The 23,074-nt window shown below is 42.3% G+C and overlaps 1 protein-coding gene across 2 annotated transcripts in view; it reads left to right on the plus strand.

Annotated features, from left to right (window-relative positions):
* LOC144493624 (ectonucleotide pyrophosphatase/phosphodiesterase family member 3-like) overlaps window positions 1–22,390 on the plus strand; it is a 136,431-nt gene extending 114,041 nt beyond the window's left edge. For both annotated transcript variants that reach the window (XM_078212867.1, XM_078212868.1), the window contains 6 exons: window positions 4,962–5,116; window positions 7,890–8,022; window positions 12,701–12,775; window positions 16,012–16,144; window positions 19,680–19,836; window positions 20,439–22,390. In XM_078212867.1, coding sequence (XP_078068993.1) covers window positions 4,962–5,116; window positions 7,890–8,022; window positions 12,701–12,775; window positions 16,012–16,144; window positions 19,680–19,836; window positions 20,439–20,609 — 824 coding nt within the window. In that variant the 3' untranslated portion in view covers window positions 20,610–22,390. The remainder of the gene's footprint in view (window positions 1–4,961; window positions 5,117–7,889; window positions 8,023–12,700; window positions 12,776–16,011; window positions 16,145–19,679; window positions 19,837–20,438) is intronic.
* The last annotated feature ends 684 nt before the right edge of the window (window positions 22,391–23,074 follow it).

Consider the following 23,074-nt stretch of genomic DNA (forward strand, 5'->3'; position numbering starts at 1 on the left):
AGGGTAGCGGTTGATCTTGATTCCAACAGGAAATCAGCTAGAATATTCAAAAATAGAAGCAAAGCCAAATACTTAATCCTGGAGCCTGAAATTTGCAAGTAAATTATTAACTTGCAATTGGTTTGAGGAATTTACAAGCCTGACTTGATGTAGTTTTCTAGAGAGAATAATTGAGTAGTGCCTTTAAAGGCAGAAACCACACACATCACAACTGTTTTCCAGACCCCAGACAGCCCTTCAGTACTGTTTTGTGTGGCAGTGGTGATTGTGTGGTGGACCTCGGGTTGCACCTGTTTGTGCATGGGGTTGGTGATGCTAAAACGATGGACTCGATTTTCAATGTAGGATTGAGAACCGGACATGCAGAAGGAATTTAGGTCCTGACCCCACATCTGAGCTGTGTCACTTATTGACAACATGATTTTCGAATTGGCCAGGAGGCAAGATCAATGCCCGCTTAGAGCTGGCAGGTGCCTCCAGGCGTGGGAGCTGCCTGCTGGTGCCAGTGGCAAACACAGTAAGAAGTCTCACAACACCAGGTTAAAGTCCAACAGGTTTATTTGGTAGCAAACACCATAAGCTTTCGGAGCGCTGCTCCTTCGTCAGATGGATTGGAAATGTGCTCTCAAACAGTGCACAGAGACTCAAAATCAAGTTACAGAATACTGATTAGAATATGAATCCCTACAACCAGCCAGGTCTTAAAGATACAGACAATGTGGGTGGAGGGAGCATTACACACAGGTTAAAGAGATGTGTATTGTCTCCAGACAGGACAGCCTGCAAGTCCAGGAGGCAAGCTGTGGGCCAGTGGCAAAGACAGACGACAGTTATAATGGAGGCTGAAGAGGGCAGGCAGCACCTGAGAGACATGGCAGTGTTTACACGATACAAGGCTAGATTAGAGTCGAGCACTGGAACTAGTGCTAAGGTATCCAAGAAAACTCAATTGTAAATCGAAGAGGGAGAGTGTCTGATGGCCTTGTGTCCCACGCTGTTCGGGTTCACTGAAATGAGAATTCCAGTGAGAATAGAAAATCCTGACTTGGAATTATATCGTTGTTCCTTCACTGTCACTGGGGCAAAATCCTGGCACTCTCTCCCTAACTGTACTGGGGGTGTATCTACACCATATGCAAAGAACAAAGAAAATTACAGCACAGAAATAGGCCCTTCGGCCCTCCAAGCCTGCACTGACTGCAATGATTCAAGAAAATAGTTCACCCCCACCTCCTAAAGGGCAATTAGGGATGGGCAATGAATGCTGGCCAGCGTTGTCCACATCCCTCACATGAATAAAAAACAAATTCTAATCCTGAGGTCCTGTAAAATCAGCTCGTGAAATGAGAGGCAGTGCAGCTTTATAAATAAAACTGTTACCTATCTCACACGTCCTGGTGAATGGGGAAATCATTAGAAATGCATTTTCTAATTTGTGGTGTCATGAAGAGAGCTGCAGAAACCAAGCATCAAATCAAACCTCTTACACTAGCGAGGCTCTTCATCAGTATTTCACAAGTCATGTAACCTTATTTGACTGAATGCAATAACATAGAGCTGACAAACTATTGTTGTTTCTTGTCTCACTTGAGGGAGTTTTTACAAGCAATGAGTAGAATTACAAACGTGCACTGGGCTTCGTTACCTCTGTAAATCATCCCTTGGATAAATAATTTGTCTGGACCCTTTATTAAAAAGCAGATAAGTTCCAGAATGCTTCATTATTAATGCTTCCAGTGGGAATTGAAAAATGCTAGTTAGCTGATATGGTCTGAAATATTTTGAGAGAGTCTGTGATTACTTTTTGGTTAGATTTGTTATCTTACTGATGTTATGCAGGCTATTTTTTTTCTCATTTGCATTTGGGCATAAATAATTTCCAGTGCGAGTTACAGAGAGGAAAGTTGGGTAAGCATGCGATAGATATGTGAACCTTTTTTGCCTGTCTTTTATCCCCAGCAGCAATGAGAAATATTTCCCCTGTGAGGTGTAAGGCTCGATTTTCAGCCTAAAGGCAGGTAATGTGAGTTGGAAAATTTGCCAGCTCAGTACGCCCGCCACGGGAGAAAGGGCCCACAGTGGAGGGGTTTTGTGGGGGGGGATGGATACTAACTGGAGTTGAGTCCATTGCCCTGGAAACAGTTCCGAGACAGCCGCAGAGGCTGCCAAGTGTGGAGGCAGGCTGGTTAAAAGTCCCGCCTCAGTGATCTGAGACTTTGTCCCAATTATTTTATATAATATTAGACACTCTAGCCCTTACAACCCCTTAGTGCCTCTCTCCACCCACCCACAGTGGCACCTCCATGCCAACCTCTCCATTCTAATCTGTGGTGCTTCCGTGCCCTTTTACCCAGAATACAATCTGTACAGCACCAATTTACGTTATAGTAACAAATCAAAACAGAAATGGGGGGAAAGACTCAGCAGGTGTGGTGGCATCTGTGGAGAGAGAAACAAGAATTAGGGCCCGATTTTCCCCAAAAAATTCTAAGTGCTGAATTCACAGGAACACTGGTGTAAATCACGATTGTTTTTTCAGTGGGAGTTCAGACACAAATCTCCCACACTCTGTGCACTGTAGAGGCCACAATTATGAATATCATTAAAAGCTCGGGGGGGCGGGGCCTACTCACGCCAGAGTCTGTCAGTTCCAGACCTCTGCGCATGCGCACTGGTCCCGGTCTGTCAGACTCCCATTTGCTGGCCAGCTCGATCACTGGCCAGCCTGGGACTCTCGCAATGCTGCCCTCCCCCAACCCTCCCATGGCCCGACTGTTCCACGACCATTCCAGGGCCAGCCCCGATCTCTTCCCCCCCCCCTCCTCCCCTCCCCCTCCGCCCGTCCTGGAGCGCCCCAGTCTCCAGCACACTCCACCCCTCCACCCTCCCCCCCCAAGCAGTGACGATCCTCCACCCCGGCAGCCCTCCCCCCAGCCCGCCCTGATCACTGGCCTCCCTCCAGCCCCGACCAAATCCCAATGCAGAGTGGCAGCAGGACCCCCTCACCCCCAACGATTCCCCTAGGCCCCACCCCCTTGGCACTGCCCATGCCCAGTGGACATTGCCAAGGTGCCCCCTGGGCATGGGCACTTTGCCCCTTGGGTAGTGCCGGGGGCACAGGCTGGCACTGCCATGGTGCCCATGCCCAGGGGGCACCGTGCCTCCATCACCCACCCCAATTGCCCCCCTTCACTCCAGCGGGGTCTCCTGCTAGTTCCCCGAACGTGGGGAGTTACTCTAAACCACGCTAGAGTGAAATACTCCTGGTGCGAATCCTGCAAAATGGGCAACATGCGCATCTTCCAACCCGACGCACCAAAAAACGTGCACGTTGCGATGGGAGAATCGGGCTCGCTATAGCGTTTAAAGTCCGTGGACTCTTCTTGAAGTGCTGAAGAGGGCAGAACTGTGATTGATCATGTAGGTGGAGAGGAGGCTGGAGAAGGTTGGGCAAAATAGAAGGTGAAGGATAGGTGGGAACTCAGGAGAGCCACTCCACTATCGAGGGCCACCCGTAACTTGTTTTGCTTTCACGGCTCCGACTCTTGTGCTCATGTGGAATGATGCCAACACACAGGTTCAATTCCCAAACCGGCAGAGATGAAGGGCTCGCCTTCTCAATCTTGCCCCTAGGTGTGGTGACCCTCAGGTTAAATAACCACCAGTCAGCTCTCTCTCAAATGGGGAGAGTAGTCTATGGTCCTCCAGATATTTCATATTTTCACTGCTATTAACACATTCTGCTTCCTCACCTTTTATCCCACTATTAGCACCTTCTTTAGTCTTTAACGCTACAATTAACCCTCTCATTGTGTCCATGGCATCTTTGTCAAATCTCTCCTGAGCCCCCACCAATCCCTTAATTTCTATTTTGCTCCACCCTCTCCACCTTCCCACCCCCCCCCCCACTATATCATCCACCATATATTTGCCTCTCTTCAGTTCTAAAAAGAGCAATTCAGACTCACAACTTTAACTCTGTTTCTGTCTCCACAGATGCTGTTTGACCTGCTGAGTCTTTCCAGCCTTTGCTGTTTTTATTTCAGATTTTCAATATCTGCTGCATTGTGCTTGAGCATTATTATAATAGCGGTGTATACTGGGTGAATGGGCATGAGAGTGCCGTAGGTGGCAAGGAGGGTATGAAGAGTCATTTGGAGTAGATGGAGAGCATGGGGGGAGGGGAGGATAGGTCTCTATCACGAAAATCCCTCCTTTATCTTTATTTTTACAAAAATGGAAATCACTATACCTAAAGGTATGCTTGGGACATTTTGGTTAATTGAGAACATCAATTAGAGGGACAATTCTGCAATTTGATACTGTTAAGTGTGAATATTAGTGATAACTGTTACAGTTTACCGCATGTTCTGTTTTTCAAAAAAGTTCTTTAAATGCCCTCAAGGATATTCTTCCAGGAGATAGTTCTTGCATATTGCATGCAGTTTGAATAACAATTATAAGCTACGGCATGATGGCACAGTGGTTAGCACTAGTGCCTTACAGCACCAGAGACCTGGGTTCGATTCCTGATTTGGGTCACTGTCTGCTCTCCCATTATCAGCGTGGGTTTCCTCCGGGTGGTCCGGTTTCCTCCCACAGTCCAAAGATGTGTAGGTTAGGTGGATTAGCCATGGTAAATGATGAGGTTATGGCAGTAGGGCAGAGGGGAGGGCCTAGGCGGGATGCTGTTCCAGAGAGTCGGTACAGACTCGATGGGCTGAATAGCTTCTTTCTGCACTGAAGGGATTCTATGGTTAGTGTTCATGGCCCATTTTCCAATATTTTATGCCCAGATTGTTGCACTTGTATTTATCTAAATGGCATGTCATATCTTGCTAGACAATAGTTAAAAATGACTAATTTATAGGTCAATGATTGCAGGACATGTGACTGCATTGCAATTGGTTGGTAGAAAGTATGAAACAAATGTTGTTGACCTTGTATGTTATATTTTACAGTTGCAAGTGTTGATGCTCTTCACTTGCCGTATGGACGACCGAGAGTTGTGCAGGAGAACAGTAAGTGGTGTCTCCTGTATCAACATTGGTATGTAAGTGGCTACAGCCATGACATTCTGATGCCATTGTGGAGTGCATACACTGTTAACAAAACTGTAAGTTTCCAATTCCTATCACTTTTGTGTTATTTAAATATGTCATAATTGTTCGTGAGAGATTAACTATCTCTTTGTCTTTGACCATTCTCCAATTAAGCCACTTGTCTATAAAATGTCCAAAGATGTGCAGGTTAGGTGGATTGGCCATGCTAAATTGCCCATTAGTGTCCAAAAAAGTATAGGTTAGCTGGATTAGCCATGGTAAATGTGTAATGTTACGGGGATAGGGTGGAGGTTAAAGGCCGGGGGGGATGCTCTTTCAGAGAGTCGGTGCAGATTTGATGGGCTAAATGGTCTCTCTCTGCACTGTAGCAATTCTATGGTTCTGTAAGGATTATAATCTAGTTGTCTGCATGGGATATTTTATAAAAGTAAACAAAAAGGATCATTGCCTCAGATTGAAACAATTCAGTCATATATAAGTTTCATAACTGTTTTTTGACAACAATTAAATTTCTTCTTTTAAAAATTATATGGCTGCATGTGGACATTTCTCAACTAAATTCCATTATTTTAAAAGATTGGCTGAATTGCCTCCTCCTGTGCGGTGTCATTCTATGGTTTCATGACACCACTGCTGTCCTAAAGGAACAGGAAATGAAAATAACAAACTTAATCATGTTGTTTCCTGTTATGCCTGACAACAGCCTTGCAAACATGTTGCTGATAAAAACACCAAATGCTGCAAAAAGTTAGATTTGTGGAGAGACTAGCAGAGTCCCCAAAAAAATTCTAAGTGTCGAATTTAAGTGAAAACTGGAGTAATTCACACTGGTTCTTTCAACGGGAGTTCAGAGAAGAATCTCCCACACTCTGTGCACTGCAGATGCCATCAGCGTGAATGTCATTAAAAACTAGGGGGCAGGGCCTATCCCAGCTGGAGAGGCTGAAATCATTGCCTTGAGCAGGCTACTGCGCATGTGTCAATCTATCACTGCCAAGATCGGCACGTGCGCAGTGGCCCCGCACTGACAGCTTTCTGATTGCTGGCCAGCCTCGCACTCATGCATCGCCGATCCTCTGCCCTCTCCCCACGCCCCGATCTCCAGCCACCCCACCCCCGCCCCCTCTCCATAGTGCTAACCACCTCAGCCCAACCCGATATCTTGCCTCCCTCCCCATCTCCACCGATCCCGACTGCAGAGTGGCAGCGGAATCTCCCACCCCTACTGATCATCCTCTAGCCCCTGCTCCCATCAGGCCCTGCCTCCTTGGCACAGCCCCATGCCTGATGGGCACTGCCAGAGTGCCAGTGCCCTGGGGGGAATGCGCCTGATCCTTTGGAGGGCTCCGATTCCCACCCCCGTTCATTCCAGCGGGGTTGGGCAGCAAGTTCCCTGAATGTGGGGAGCTACTGTAAACCGCACTGAGTGAAATACTGCTGGCAGCAGGGGGGGTGGGGATACTAGGAGGACTGAAGTCTCCGGGCTCGCGAATTGCATTTAAATCAGATGCAAAACAATATTAAAATTACTTTTAATCGAAAGGAGACGTGGAGCAGACGCCGCCGGAAATCCGGTGCTTGGAGATGCTATTGCAGCAGGAACGTGAGTGCGAATCACGCGCATCGTCCGCCATGAGATTCTCCCTGCCGGCTGTGCTAAAAAATTAGCGCAGCGGGATGGGAGAATCGTGGCCAATGGATGGGATTTTCCACAAAACCCGCCGTGTCTTTCATGGTGACAGAGACGGCCTGCCAGTGGCCAGCTGTGGGATCTTTTGATCCTGCCAATGGGGTTTCCCAGTGAATGTACCTTTGCTGCCGGGAAACCTGCGGCAGGCATATGCTGTCGGCAGGACTGGAGGATCCCACTGGAGTGAACGGGCGGAAAGTTCTGGGCAATGTTTCAGCTTGATGGTCTTTCATCAGATGTTCCGATGGTTATTGAGGTTAGGGCCTGATTGTGAAGGCTTCACAGACAGGCTCCTGGAGTCGGGCGGTAGGAGTAAAGGCAGTTACCTCCTGAAACCACTAAGTGCTTGCTTTGATGAACCTCCCAGTGCCCAAGAAACAGACTGCAGTTAATGTTGAAAAATAATGATAAAAATCTTGGCAGCCTCATCATCATGTGTAAAGTCCCAACTTGCCCTCCTGGTCTGGTGACCATGTGGCCTCAGTCACAACCAGAAATGGAGGCAAGTTTTGGATGGGAAATATATTCTGAGACTTTTCCAAGTGTGTTACAATGTGAGAATGATGAAGTGTACTACTTGGACAGTTGCAAACTCTATTTTAAAATTATTTTTGTAGGCGTATGGGCTATCACAGAGCACATACTTGCAATCATAGAGCTGTTTATTGCTACTGCTAGTTATTTAGTCAAATATAAATTAGTGCATTTTTAATTTACTGTCACTCACTGTTATGGATCACTGAACAATTAGCTGTGTTTCCCAAGTCTCCAGTATGGTTGAGAAATCAAAAATATGGTCATACCAGACATCAGCCAGAACTCGAAAGGTGCTCAATGAGCTTGTACACATCAGCAGATAGTATGTTTGTGTTTCTTTTTAAAATAGAATGTCAAATGCACAGTTTTGTGGTACCGAAGGGCCTGTACTGCGCTGTAATGTTCTATGTTCTATTATAAAATGCATTTGTACTTTGTCACTAATAGAAAAATATAGAGCTAGGTGAAAAGACTTTGTCTCCCCCTATGACATGTCTGTTATGTTGACCTGTTGCATACTACTCAGTTTATGATTGATGAAGATCCTTATTGTCGAAACTTCATTGGATATCACTCTTATTCTTTTGTTTTGCTAATAGGAAAATCTAGTTCCCCCTCTGCCAAACATTTTAAACTGTACGCTCGTTGATGTTCGAATTCCTTTTAACATAAACCAAGGTTCAAACAACAACAAAGATCTGAACTTAACTTACAGATTCCTTTATCCACCCAGTAAGTATTGCACTGGCTTGTGTCTAAACTGCATGTGACGCTTTAATTACCTCAGATTTTCATTAAACCTGCCTAAAGATTCATTGCAGCTGTGACACTTGTGCAAGGTGTTGTTTCACTTCTGTAACAAGATGGGTTGTAAGTAATAAGAAGACCTACTTTTGCCACTCCCTAGCTGAAGTTTGTGGATGGATTACTGCTGTTTCCACTTATTGATGTTTTAATTTTGACCCTCTGAATTTAACACTTGGCTCTCTTCAACAGCAGTAATGTAGCTGTTCCTGAGGAGGTTTTGCTGCACTGTAATAATACAATATTTTATCGCAGTTTCAAGTTACAGTTCCCAGATTGTATGAAGGCCTGGATTTTCCTTGGTAAAAGTGCCCATTTTCAAGCGTTTAGACAGGGACAAGAAGCAACATAAATTGATGTGAGGGAGGTAATCCAAAAACTCCCGCCAAAACTTCCCACTGAACCTGCTCCACTTTATACATGGGGATGATGGCTGTGACTTGTATTTACTGCACTATGTTACCTGTAAAAAGAAATTTACTGGTCTTACATGCGTATGAATTAAGAGTAGAAGTGGGCCACTTGACCCCTCAAGCCTGCAAGCCATTTAATAAGATCATGGCTGATATGTTTGTGTTTTGAATTCCGCATTGCTATCTACCCTGATAACCTTTGATTCCCTTGCCTAATACGAATCCATCTACCTCCGCTTTTAAAATATTCCATGACCACGCCTCTACTGTCTTCTAAGGCAGACAGTTCCAAAGTAACACAACCCCTGAGAGAAAAAAAGATCTCTTCATCTTTGTCCTAAAAGGGTGACTCCTAATTTTAAAACAGTGCCCATAGTTCTGGACTCACAGACAGGAGGAATCATTCTTTCTACGCCCACCTTGTCCAGACCGTTTAGGATCTTCAATAAAGTCACTCCTCCTTGAAACTCCAGTGGAAACAAACCCAGTCAATCCAACCATTCCTCGTAAAACAAGCCACTCTTTCCAGGCATTAATCGAGTCAACCTCATCTGAACTGCCCACAACACATTTACATTCTTCCTTAAATAAGGAGATCAAATCTACACAGAGCATTCAGAATGTGGTCTCAGCAATGTACTGTATAATTGAAGCATAACATCCTTACTTTTATGTTAAATTCCTCTCGTAATAAAGTATAGCATTTCATTATCCTTCTTATTAACTTGCTATACCTGCATACTAACATTTTATGACTTGTGTACAAGTACACCTAAATCCCTCTGCACCTTAGGATTCTGCAGTCATTCTCCATTTAATAATACTCTGCTCTTTTGTTCTTCCTGCCAAAGTGAACAACTTCATAACCGTCTGCAACCTCCTTATGTCCACTTCACAACATACTTTTCTACCTATTTTTGTCATCTGCAAGTTTAGCTAGTGTACCTTTGCTCTGCTCATCTGTAAAAAGCTGAGGTCTCAGCGCAGACCCGTGCCAGACTACACTCATCACACCCTGTCAATCAGACTCATTTATGGATACTCTTATGCATACTCTGTTTGCTGTCAGCCAACCAATCTTCTATCTATGCTAATGTCGTACTCGCTTCATTCACCATGAGCTCCTACTTTGTGCAATAACCTTTGATGTGGCACCTTTTCAAATACCATCTGGAAATCCAAGTACAGTACGTCTACGGGCTCCCTGTTGTCCACAGCGCATGTGAATCCTTCAAAGAACTCTAATTAATCGGTTAAACAAGATTTCCTTTTCACAAAAGCATGCCGCTTCTTCCCGATTTACCAAGAGTTTTTCTAAGTGCCCAGCTATAATCTCCTTAATGATCGATTCTAGAACCTTCCCCACAACAGACACCAATCTAACTGGTCAATAGTTTCCTGTTTTCTGCTCCTTCCCTTAAATAGAGGGCTATATTTGCTACTTTCCAGTGTGATGGAATCTTTTCAAAATCTTAAGAATTTTGGAAAATTAATAACAATGCACCTACTACCTTATTAGTAATCTCTTTTGAGACCCGAGGATGAAGTCCATCAGGATCTGGAGACTTTCAGCCCGCAGCTCCATCAGTTTGCTCAGTACCATTTCCCCAGTGATTGTAAATTCACCAAATTCCTCTGTCCCTTCCCCTTCCTGATTTACAGCTATTACTGGAATGTTTTTTGTATCTTCTATAGTGAAGACGGAGAAAAGTATTTATTCATTTCTTCCACCATTTCCTTATTATCTACTATTAATTCCCCATTCTCACTTTTTAGAGGACTGACATTCACTTTACTTACACTCTTCCTTTTTAAATACCTGTAGAAACTCTTGCTATCTGTTTTTGCATTTCTAGCTAGCTTCTTTCCGTATTGTAATTTCTTTCTTTTGATTAATCTTTAATCATTCTCTGACATTATTTATATTCCAACCAACCATCTAACCTGCCACTCAACTTGGTGCGTTGTATGCTTTTTCTTTAAGTTTGATACTTTCCTCAACTTCTCTAGTTAACCACAAATGCTAAGTCCTCCCAGAGAATCCCTACAGTGCAGAGGAGGCTATTTGGCACATCAAGTCTGCACCAACTCTTAGCCAGGCTTACCCCGTAACCCACATATTTATCCCGCTCTTCTACATATCCTGGGACTAAGGAGCAATTTAACTTAACCAGTCAACCAAATCTGCACATCTTTGGATTGTGGGGGGAAATTTGAGTACCTGCAGAAACCCACGCAGACACTTGGAGAACATGCAAACTCCACACAGACTGAAATTAAACCCGGGTCCCTGGCACAGTGTGGCAGCAGTGCTAACCACTGTGCCACTGTGCCCTCCCCTTGGAATATACTTAATCTGAGTATTCTGAAATATTCCCTTAAATGTCTGCCACTGTTTCGCTACTTATCTGTCCCAGAGCCTAGAATCCCAATTCACTCCAGCTAGCTCAGTTTTCATGCCCACATAGTTACCCTTGAAATATTCATCTTAGACCTACTCTTCTCCCTTTCAAACGGGATGTAAAATTCATTTTGTGGTTGCTGCTCTGAGGAGTGCCTTTACTCTGAGGTCATTGATTAATCCTGTCACATTACACAATACCAAGTTTAATATAACCTGCTCTCTAGTGGGTTCCAGAATGTGCTGCTCTACGAAGCTATCTCAAAAGCTATTCTAAACATTCTTCACCCAGGCTACTATTGCTTTTCCAGTTTGTGTTAATTAAAAACTTCATAATTATGCTGCCCCTTTATCATGAGTGCCCAGTATTTCTTCTTGTACACTTTGTCCTGCATTATGGTTACAGTCAGAGGCCTGTAGATTACTCCTACTAGTGACTTCTTTCCCCAACTGTTTTTCATCTCCACTCAAACCGATTCTACATCCTGATTTTCTGAACTAGGTCTCTAACGATTGCACTAATGCCATCCTTGATTAACACTGCTACTTCTCCACCCTTTCCTAGTTTCCTATTCTTCTTAAATGTCATATACTGCTCAATATTCAGGACTCAATCTTTGTCCTCCTGCCGCCACATCTCCTTAATGACTATTGGATCAAATTTATTTACTTCAGTTCATTTACTTTGTCATGAATGCTACACACATTCAGATACAGAGGCCAGAATTCTCCAGCCGCTCATGCCAGCGGGATTTCCTGGCCCCACCAGCAGCGCACCCCTGCCTGTGGGTTTCGTGGCGGCGTGGGGTGACATCAATGGGAAATCCCAGACAGCGGCAGGAACAGAGAAGCCCGCCACCACCAAACGGCACATCGCCTTCCACCGCCAGGAAATATGCTGCTTGGAGGCTGGAGAATCTCGCCCTGAGCATTTAGTTGTGTAATTTTGTAACATCCAATTTTGGCAGTCGCTGTATCGGGTTATTTTCTCTCTGACTTTCATTTCCCATATTACTAATTTTTTCTCTCATGCTTTGACTCTACCTCTTAATTTGCTACATCTACCCAAGTTCGATCCCTCCTCTCCATTTAGTTTAAAGCCCTCTCTATTTCCCTAGTTATATGGTTCAGTAGAACACTGTTCAGCACGGTTCAGTGTCGACCATCCCAATGGTACAGCCCCCACTTTTCCCCGCGCCAATGCCAACGGCCCACAAACCTGCTGCTTGTCCAGTCCCTTTCTGCCTTCTAGTGAAATTGGTCCATAGGAACTGCTCATTCAACAAGAAGATTGAAATTCTTTGTAATTGTCTGCTTTTAGTAGTGAAAGCAACTTTAATAAAATAAGTTTTAAGTTTATCTATTAGTGTCACAAGTAGGCTTACATTAACACTGCAATGAAGTTACTGTGAAAATCCTATGGTCGCCACACTCTGGTGCCTGTTTGTGTACACTGAGGGAGAATTTAGCATGGCCAATGCATCTAACCGGCACGTCTTTGGAGTGTGGGAGGAGACCAGAGCACCCAGAGGAAATCCACGCAGATACTGGGAGAACGTGCAGACTCCGCGCAGACAGTGACCCAAGCCGGGAATCGAACCCGGGTACCTGGCGCTGTGAGGCAGCAGTGCTAACCACTGTGCCACCCTGTGCGTCACTCTTAGTCTGTATTATGTAGTTTCATATCTACATTCAGTTTTGATACTGAATAAAGCAAACACAACCAGTAATGTGCTTTTAATTGCAATAAGCTGCATGTTATTTTTTATAAACATGCTCACTTTTTATCTAGACTTGCAGTCAGGACAATATCAATTTGAAGGTCTATTTACCAGCAACCTTGTACCCATGTACAAAGCCTTTCAAAGTGAGTATGAAATACTTCCAATTATTTGATGCAGACACTGTCACAATGGCATATATATTTGCACATTGTGTAGTAATTATGGTTTTGTAACTGTTTGATGATTTCATTGTGCCCCAGTTTGAATTTAAGCTGAATGTAGCAAATTACCTACATTGAATTGTTACTTAATATTGCCACTGATTGTGCTCAGAAGTAACTTTAATTCTAACTAAAGGAGTTAATGATCAATTCATAGAACAGAGCAAAGAGATTATCATTTTGGGTGTTTTTATACCAATTCTGATGATTTATAGAACACTGACTCTCTTGCTGTCATCATGTCTCATTCATGCAGCTAAAAACGGAGGGAGCTCTGGATGAGTATAAAGAAAGTAGGAAAGAACTCAAATGGGGAATTAGAAGAGCAAAAAGGGGTCACGAAATGTTCTTGGCAGACAGGATTAAGGAGAATTCCAAGGCATTTTATTCATACGTTAGGAACAAAAGGGTTGTCAGGGAAAAAATCGGACCTCTCAGGGACAAAAGTGGGGAATTATGCTTGGAGCCCAAAGAAGTAGGGGAGATCCTAAATGAATACTTTGCGTCGGTATTCACAAAGGAGAGGGATGTGTTGACTGGGAGTGTCTTGGAGGGGAGTGTTGAACCGTTGGAGAAAATCGCCATTACAAAGGAGGAAGTGTTAGGTTTGTTAGAGAATTTAAAGACTGACAGATCCCCAGGGCCTGATGGAATCTATCCAAGGCTGCTCAGGGAGACGAGAGATGAAATCGCTGGGCCTCTGACGCAAATCTTTGTCTCGTCACTGGACGCAGGTGAGGTCCCAGAGGATTGGAGGATAGCTAATGTGGTCCCGTTATTTAAGAAGGGTAGGAAGGATAACCCGGGTAATTATAGGCCGGTGAGCTTGACGTCCGTGGTGGGGAAGTTGTTGGAGAAGATTCTTAGAGATAGGATGTATGCGCATTTAGAAAGGAATAAACTCATTAACGATAGTCAGCATGGTTTTGTGAGAGGGAGGTCATGCCTCACTAACCTGGTGGAGTTTTTTGAAGAAGTGACCAAAATGGTTGACGAGGGAAGGGCCGTGGATGTCGTCTATATGGACTTTAGTAAAGCGTTTGACAAAGTCCCTCATGGTAGGCTGGTGAAAAAGGTTGGATCTCATGGGATAAAGGGGGAGGTGGCTAGATGGGTGGAGAACTGGCTTGGTCACAGAAGACAGAGGGTGGTAGTGGAAGGGTCTTTTTCTGGCTGGAGGCCTGTGACTAGTGGTGTTCCGCAGGGCTCTGTATTGGGACCTCTGCTGTTTGTGATTTATATAAACGATCTGGAAGAAGGTGTAACTGGGGTGATCAGTAAGTTTGCGGACGACACAAAATTGGCAGGACTTGCAGATAGTGAGGAGCATTGTCAGAAGCTACAGAAGGATATAGATAGGCTGGAAATTTGGGCAAAGAAATGGCAGATGGAGTTCAATCCTGATGAATGCGAAGTGATGCATTTTTGTAGAAATAATGTAGGGAGGAGCTATATGATAAATGGCAGAACCATAAAGGGTGTAGATACGCAGAGGGACCTGGGTGTGCAAGTCCACAGATCCTTGAAAGTGACGTCACAGGTGGAGAAGGTGGTGAAGAAGGCATATGGCATGCTTGCCTTTATAGGATGGGGCATAGAGTATAAAAGTTGGGGTCTGATGTTGCAGATGTATAGAACGTTGGTTCGGCCGCATCTGGAATACTGCGTCCAGTTCTGGTCGCCTCACTACCAGAAGGACGTGGAGGCTTTGGAGAGAGTACAGAGGAGGTTTACCAGGATGTTACCTGGTATGGAGGGGCTTAGTTATGAGGAGAGATTGGGTAAACTGGGGTTGTTCTCCCTGGAAAGACAGAGGATGAGGGGAGACTTAATAGAGGTGTATAAAATTATGAAAGGCATAGATAGGGTGAACGGTGGGAAGCTTTTCCCCAGGTCGGTGGTGATGTTCACGAGGGGTCATAGGTTCAAGGTGAAGGGGGGGAGGTTTAACACAGATATCAGACGGAGATATTTTACACAGAGGGTGGTGGGGGCCTGGAATGCGCTGCCAGGCAAGGTGGTGGAGGCGGACACACTGGGAACGTTTAAGACTTATCTAGACAGCCATATGAACGGAGTGGGAATGGAGGGATACAAAAGAATGGTCTAGTTTGGACCAGGGAGCGGCGCGGGCTTGGAGGGCTGAAGGGCCTGTTCCTGTGCTGTATTGTTCTTTGTTCTTTGTTATGTACTTAAAAGCATTTCAGAACCCACTTGAACCTTTATAATGCATCACAAATGATGAAATGTCTTGCTTGGTGTATTATATTCTAAAATAGTACTGCTCAAAATCTTTAAATTGACAACAAGTGACAACAAGACACGAGCATAAGAAAGTGAACAGCTGGTGTAACTTTATCTGGGATTCTATTTAATATTTTAGATTCATTGTTTGAAACACTCCATAAGTGATTTGCAGCTACCATTTATGTAACTGCAGATGAATTTTTTGTTTAATGAAGTCATCCAGTATCAAGCATTTGGTTATTGTTCCCATTCACAACAATTTATATCTGTTCTATTAGGTTGTTCACCTTTCTCTTACCTGAGACCTACCTGTAAGTTATTAACACATCCTACCAAAGCAAAATACTCACTGTACCTTTAGAGAAAGAAGCTACACATAAACCAAGAAGTGTGGTTAAATGCAAATGTCGGTCACAGTACTTTTTAGTGAGAGATTCAATTTAAGTTTTGGAAGTAAATCAGCTACTATAAATGAACTGCATATTAAACTCAAGACAACTTATGCTGCAGCTATTTGTCTCAATATCTGAAGAGTATAATGCCTTGCAAGCTGATTGGAATTGTATAGCCACTTGAGGGTTATATTGAAGGTAGACATCTGACTTCAAGACATTTCACTTTTTGTGTTGAAAATGTGCATCAGTAATGAATGAATTGGACACCTACATATTTTTTGCCTATTCTTTTGTAATAGCAACCTATTAACATTTGTAATTTTAACCAGTAATTACATGAACTGCAAGTTGCTGCTCCTGATTGTTACAGTGGGAGCAAATACATTACAAAAGGTTTATTGGCTCCTAGAAAAGCAGAATAGCTTAACAGCTATTTTGTGTACTTTGATATCTACACTTATCACAACAAAACTGCAGAATGAAATATAGTGAATTCATTTGTTTGTGTCTTGACAGAAATATGGAATTACTTTCACAATGTTTTGCTTTTGAAGTATGCTATACAGAGAAATGGCATCAATGTGATTAGTGGACCAGTGTTTGATTTTGATTATGATGGACGGTTTGATACTTCTGATATCATCCAAGAGTAAGTAGTTTCCATCATTGTTAGTGGTACTATGTTTAATTTATCCCCTGCACCTTTTATATAAGTGGCTAAAATATATAATGGGCTTTTATTTAATCCATGGTAGACACTAATAAATTTGTTGTTTTCTGTTAGCCTCTAAAGTTTGTATTTCTTTTGAAACATGAATTGATGAAACATGAACATTTTTCAAATATCTAAGTAATTTTGTGTTCAATGAATCATTGTGTCTGATAGCATAGAAAGAGGCCATTTAGCCCATCAAACCTTTGATGGCACCTTGAATGATCAGTTGTGCTTAGTCTCATACCTGTGCTTTTGTCCAGAACCCTACAAGTTCCTCATCCTCAAGTACCTGTCCAACTCCCTTTTAAAATCATTTGTGGGATTAGCTTCCACCACTTTTTTCAGGAAGATCATTCTGTATTCCCAACAACTTTGAATGAAAAGAAATCTCCTTATCTGCCCTCTGAATTTTTAAAATCTGTGACCTCTGGTTATTGATCGACGCATCAGAGGAAATCATTTATCTCTGTCTACTTGATCAAAACCTCTTGTCACCTTGTAAGCCTCAACTAGGTCACCTCTGTTCTGAGGAGAACAATCTTAATGTTTCCACCCCACTCCTCATCATTGAAGTCCCTCATTCCTGGTAATATCCTGGTAAATCTTCTCAGTATCCTTTCTAATGCCTTTACATCTTTCCTGAAATGTGGCGCCCAGAATTGTCCACAATATTCCAGCTCAAACAGTGATTTATACAACTCAAGCATGTTCTGTTTGCTTTAATATTATATGGCTGTTTTTATAAACACAAAAACACTAATGCTATATCACCCATCTTACTGACCTGCTACCTTTTAAGAATTTGTGTATATTGTTGCCAAGGTATATCTGTTCACTTGCACTTTTCCAAATCATGCCATTTATAGTATACTGTCTTCCCATATTAATCCCCCCAAACTGCATCATTTCATGCTTCTCTCCAATTTCCCCAATTCATATCTTCTCTATGTTATCCTGACATGTACAAGCATCCTTCTCACTGTCTACTATGTTTGCAAGTTTTTGTATCATTGCCCAAGCCTATGTCATTTATAAAAATTGAAGAGTAATGGACCCAATTGATCCTTAAGGAGCATCACTGGAAACCATTCCCAGTCTGAAAAGCATCCATCCTCCACCACCTCTACTTCCTATTACTGAGCCAATTCAGTACATACAGCCACCATCCTCTTAATTCCATTAATAGGAGTGTAAAAAGTCAAATATGAGAAACGGGGGCCTTTAGCTCATTAGAACACTGTAGAAATGTGTTTTAATCACCCAACCTGGCATCCAACTGAACGTTGAATAATTTACTGTGTAGATTATCCCAAACATTCATCAATGTTTGAGTAAAGAAGTTCTTCCTAATATGTTTTTGAATTTACCTTTCATTAATTTAAATTTATGGTTGTATTGCCTTGCCTAACTTGCTTACAGAATATGCCTGAATATTACTTCATCTTATCTAGAACATATATCACCTTGTACAGTTTGATGAGATTCTCTTTAACCTTCTCCCTAAACTTCAACGTTTAATTTTCTTTATTGTTTTTTCTCAGAGCTTAGCTCTTTCCCATTTGAGATCATTCTTGCTTCTTTTCTCTACAGTAACTCCACTATATCTATATCTATTTTGAGATCGGACAATCAAAGCTACATGCCATACTCCAAGTGTAGTCAAGCCAGCTCCATTATAAAGTCTCAGTATAACCTCTGTCCTTTTCTAAATCTTCCTGAGTGTGGTCACATGGAAAGAAAATGGAGCGTGATAACAAAAAGCAAATGATTGTTTTCAGAATGGCAGGCTTGGGGTACAGAGTCACCCAGGGATATTTGTTGGGACTTCACATGTTTGCATTTACATAAATATTTTGACATAGAAACCAGAGTAATGATATTGAAGCTTCGCTACGGGGAACAGCAAGCAGTAAGGAAAAATGCATTCAATCACAGGAAGACTTAAGTTAGTGGAGTGGGTATCTTTGTGGCTAATACAGTCCTTTGCAAATAAATGTGAAGCAATACATTTTAGGGAAGAAAGAAACATGTACATCAAGTGTAAACCCAATGGTAAGACTTGTAAGAGTGGGGTGAAGGGAGATGTAAGAGTGCAGATAATAAACTTTAAAAAATGTGAGTATACACAGAGTTTTGGGGCACCACTATTTAAATTTATATCAATATCTTAGCTGAGGAAACAGAGAGTGTAATATATCCAAGTTTGCTAACAATACAAAATTAAATGGGAAAGTAAACTGTAAGGAGGATGCAAAGAGGCATCCTGACTTCCTTCCAGGTATCCCTTTCTCCTCAAGGAAGGGCAATAGGGCGCCCAAAGGGAGGAGGAGTGCCAGCCAAACGCCCCAGGGCCATCCATCTAGGACACTCCAAGGATGTCCTGCTGCTCCAAATTCCCTCTGTCTGTGACCCCATCAACTGCAGTTGGTCAGGCCGAGGAGGGTGTACCTGCCTCAGAGCAGGATCCCTTAGCATGCTGGGGCCACCAGAATACACTCACCAAAGTCATGTCAGACGATGGGGCATAGCAGTCAGCAGGTTGCCTCCTCCTCTTGCTGCGGTGGTCAGGACTGCACCTGGACATAGTGGTAGAGTTATAAAACTTAATAAGTTTTGAATGCACAACTGTAGCATGGGTGTTCATTCGCTCTATGTATTCTTCACTGTTGTAAATATATTTCACATTTATCCCTCTAAGTCCCAGTGGGACGGTACGGTGAAGCAGTGGTTAGCACTGCTGCCTCACAGCACCAGGGACCCGGATTCGATTCCTGACTTGGGTCACAGTCTGTGCGGGGTCTGCACACTCTTCCCGCGTCTGAGTGGGTTTCCTCCGGTGCTCCGGTTTCCTCCCACAGTCCGAAAGAGCATTTGCCATGCTAACTTCTCCCTCAGTGTACCCGAACAGGTGCTGGAGTGTGGCGACTAGGGGATTTTTACAGTAACTTCATTGAAGTGTTAATGTAACCTACTTGTGACACTAAAAAATAAACTTTAAACTTTAGATATTCATATAAAGGGGGTGACATCATCCAGTGCTATCACATCCCTCCTAGAGGATTTCAGAACTGCACTCAATACACTATCTGTGGCTTAACCAACATTTTATATAGTTCCATCTTAACCTCCCTGCTCTTAAACTCTATGACTTGACTGTAAAGGCAAGTGTACCATATACCTTCTTTATTGGAACATCGGGTTCTTTCCCTTTCTTCTCCCTATTTCCTTCTTGAATGTGCCTCATTGTTCTGTCACAGATTTATCTAAAGGTATCTGCTCCCAGTCCACTTTGGCCAAACCATATCTGACTTTATTAAAATCAGCCTTCCCCAGCTTAGAACTTTGATTTCAGGCCCATCCTTGTCCTTTTCCATGACAAACTTGAACTAATGAGCAATTATTGGTTGTGTATTAACGAAACAAACTATTTTTTGTAAAAAAAAAATGCTTATTTACATTGTTTTTAAAGGAATGTTAAGAATGCACAAATCCCTGTCCCAACTCACTACTACATTGTCCTTACCAACTGCAAGGACACCATGAAAAGTCCTCTACATTGTGACACCTCGCTGGATGTATTGGCTTTCATTGTGCCTCATAGACCTGATAACAGTGAGAGCTGTGCAGTAAGTAAACCTGAAGCATGGATAATAGTTTTGGAATCACTAATAGAATTTATGTGACTGGTATCAGCAGCACAAATGTAAATGCGGGTTTTTAAAATAGTATTTTTGGGAAATGTGTTCTGCATAATTTTTAATAAACTTTAGAAATTTCATCAATTTTAAATATGTTTGAAACATTTAAAATAACGACATACATTATTTGGGTCACTGCGCGGGGTCTGCACATTCTTCCCGTATCTGCATGTGTTTCCTCCGGGTGCTCCGGCTACCTCCCACAATCTGAAAGATGTGCTGGTTAGGTGCATTGACTCGAACAGGCGCCGGACCGTGGTGACTAGGGGAATTTCACAGTAACTTTACTGCAGTGTTAATGTAAGCCTTACTTGTGACTAATAAATAACCTTTAACTTTTTACATGGAACTAAATTGCTACACAGAAATAAATGATACAAAGTATCTATTCGGTCTTCCTAGTACAGATATCTGTTTGGCTCTAAAGCTTTAATACGTTTTTCTAAGGCATGATCTGCATAATCTTAGCAGACTTTGATTTCGATATTTTTAAAAATGTGCAAGTTATTGAGTCCTGTGTTCTTTGGCAGGATGGCAAAGACGAATCCGAGTGGGTCGAAGAGCGAATCTGGGCTCACACAGCACGAGTGAGGGATGTGGAGCTGATCACGGGACTTGACTTCTATCAGGACAGAAAGCAGCCAGTTACTGAGATTTTACAGCTGAAAACATTTTTACCAACAATTGAAGATCAAATGTGATTTTAAAAAATTTAATTAAATTGTGACATTTTCACATTCATAACGTTTACGCATACATGTAATTTTGGAATTTGGTGCACTACTGACGTGTTGCAAAAGAAGTTCTGATAATAACCAAGGCAGTCAGGGCACGCAAATCATAATGGAAGTGTAACACAATGAAATGTCACCATTTCCATTGGAATTATTCAACTAAAATGTTGTAAACTTTAGATTATTTTACAACTTTTTTAAGCACAACAGTTTTGTAGCAAGAATTGGTTTGGAAAATGAATAGGGAGAATTGAATCGGGATTTACCATGCATGTCCAGGATCATGTATGTTTTAGCATTTGACTTGAGGATTCATCAAATCATGGAATTAATCTTGCTTAAGCCAGCAATTCTTGCCACATTTAGATGACATCAAGGACCTGATGTGAAATTGAATGTACTGCTTCACTTAACTACGTCTGTAATATTGTAATATCAACTTTGTCATTTGCACTAGCAGTAACTGCCATAAAAATGTAATTGGCAGAATTCAAGTGATATATGATACTACCTTGCCCAAAATGTAATTTTCAAGATTATAGCATTTACTTGTGTAGCTTTCCAGTTAAACCTCTAGCCTTGATTTTTAAATATAGTTTCAAGTAGTAACAGGTTAAGCAGTCTTCAACAGTTCAGTCGGTTGCACTGAATCAGGTTTTGTTAATTTATCTTTTGCTGTGTCTGCCTACTTAGCAATTTTAGGTTTGCCAAACAAGTTCTTGCCAAAAGTTTCCAAGTAAGTTTCCCCAACATCATTACCTCCAAAACTGTTCCAAATTAGGCATCTATAACATTTAACCATTAGGATCATAGAAACCCTACAGTGCAGAAAGAGGCCATTTGGCTCATCGAGTCCCCACCAACCACAATCCCACCCAGGCCTTACCCCCTTATCCACCCACTAATCTACACATCTCAGGACACTAAGCGGCAATTTTAGCATGGCCGATCAACCTAACCCGCACATCTTTGGACTGTGGGAGGAAACCAGAGCACCCGGAGGAAACCCACGCAGACATGAGGAGAATGTGCAAACTCCACACAGACAGTGACCCGAGCCGGGAATCGAATCCAGGTCCCTGGAGCTATGAAGCAGCAGTGCTAACCACTGTGCTACCGTGCCACCCAGTAATTGAATATCACTTCACACCGTTGGAGCAATCATTGAAAAAAGCATTGACTTCAATTATTTGAAAGGAGCTGATTCAACTAGTAAAGTTGTGGATGCCATAAATTGATTAGTATAATTGAAAAACATTGCTGATTGTTTTATTTCATTTTAATGATTTTACAGCCCTAAATCAGCCCTGTTGTTGATTATAAGAGCAGGGAGGATGAATTGTTTTGAGCTAGTCCAATTAATTTTACTTGTACAAACTTACTGGCACCAAGATCAAATAAGATAAAAATCTCATTATCTTTTCTGGAGCCAATTGGACACATTCCTGGAAAACCCAGCAATCATGGTCAGGAATTTCCTCAGATTAGCTTCGGTTTGCTATTAAATGGAGTTCCTGCAGAACTTCCAGCAGGCCCGGGAATCATATGCTCCACATTTGCTTTATTCACCCATACAATGTTACATATTTTGCAGCTATTTTGTTTGCTTTTCATTCTTGATAGTATTGTTTGTACTATTATTAATTCAAATAATATAACAAGATCCATCTTACAAAGTAGCCTATAATTTGAGTATCTAGTTTTATACATCGGTTACTGTTTCTTCGATTACTTATAATTCAAACAACAAAACAGATATGCTTTGTGTCTTTTTATTCTGCCCTCGGTGGTGCCATTACAACCTGCAGTTATACTGCCCTGCATTCTACTCTGTATTTGATGACACATTTTTGAGTGCAATTTAACCTTCCAACACCAGTGTGCTTTATACTCTGAAAATAACCGACTATGTTATTACCCTTTAGGCTGGAAAGCACAAATTATAGACCAGACTGACACATTTATGCATTGGTGTGAAAATACTGCGGCAGAGTTTTCACTGGGGTGGTTACAGTTCATGTCTGCTCCAAATCATTTGCATGATTACAAACAAAACTTTCCATGAAACTGCACAGTCGAGCGACATAATAGAAAGTAATTGTTTATTTCTTCTTGTAAAGTATTCATTAGTGTTTAAGAGTAGTAACCTGTTTTGGTTTTATTGTTTATCAGCTAAAAATAGGTGTTTTATTGAGTATCCAATCCGCTACCTGTGAACAACTGAATTTAAAATTGAAAATTGCATATTTAAACATTACATTGACCCACATTACTTCCATTGGTGTACACTGGTCAGTGTTTTAGTGGTTTAATTTTGATCTGAAATCTCTTTAAAATGTGTTTACTGGTGCAGAGGCATGCAATAGCATTAGGGCAATTTGAAGAACCTTCCCTAATCAGTTGAATCTCAGTGTTGACCCTGGGGCATTGCT

This window comes from Mustelus asterias, chromosome 5, assembly GCF_964213995.1.
Source record: "Mustelus asterias chromosome 5, sMusAst1.hap1.1, whole genome shotgun sequence".
Taxonomy (NCBI): domain Eukaryota; kingdom Metazoa; phylum Chordata; class Chondrichthyes; order Carcharhiniformes; family Triakidae; genus Mustelus; species Mustelus asterias.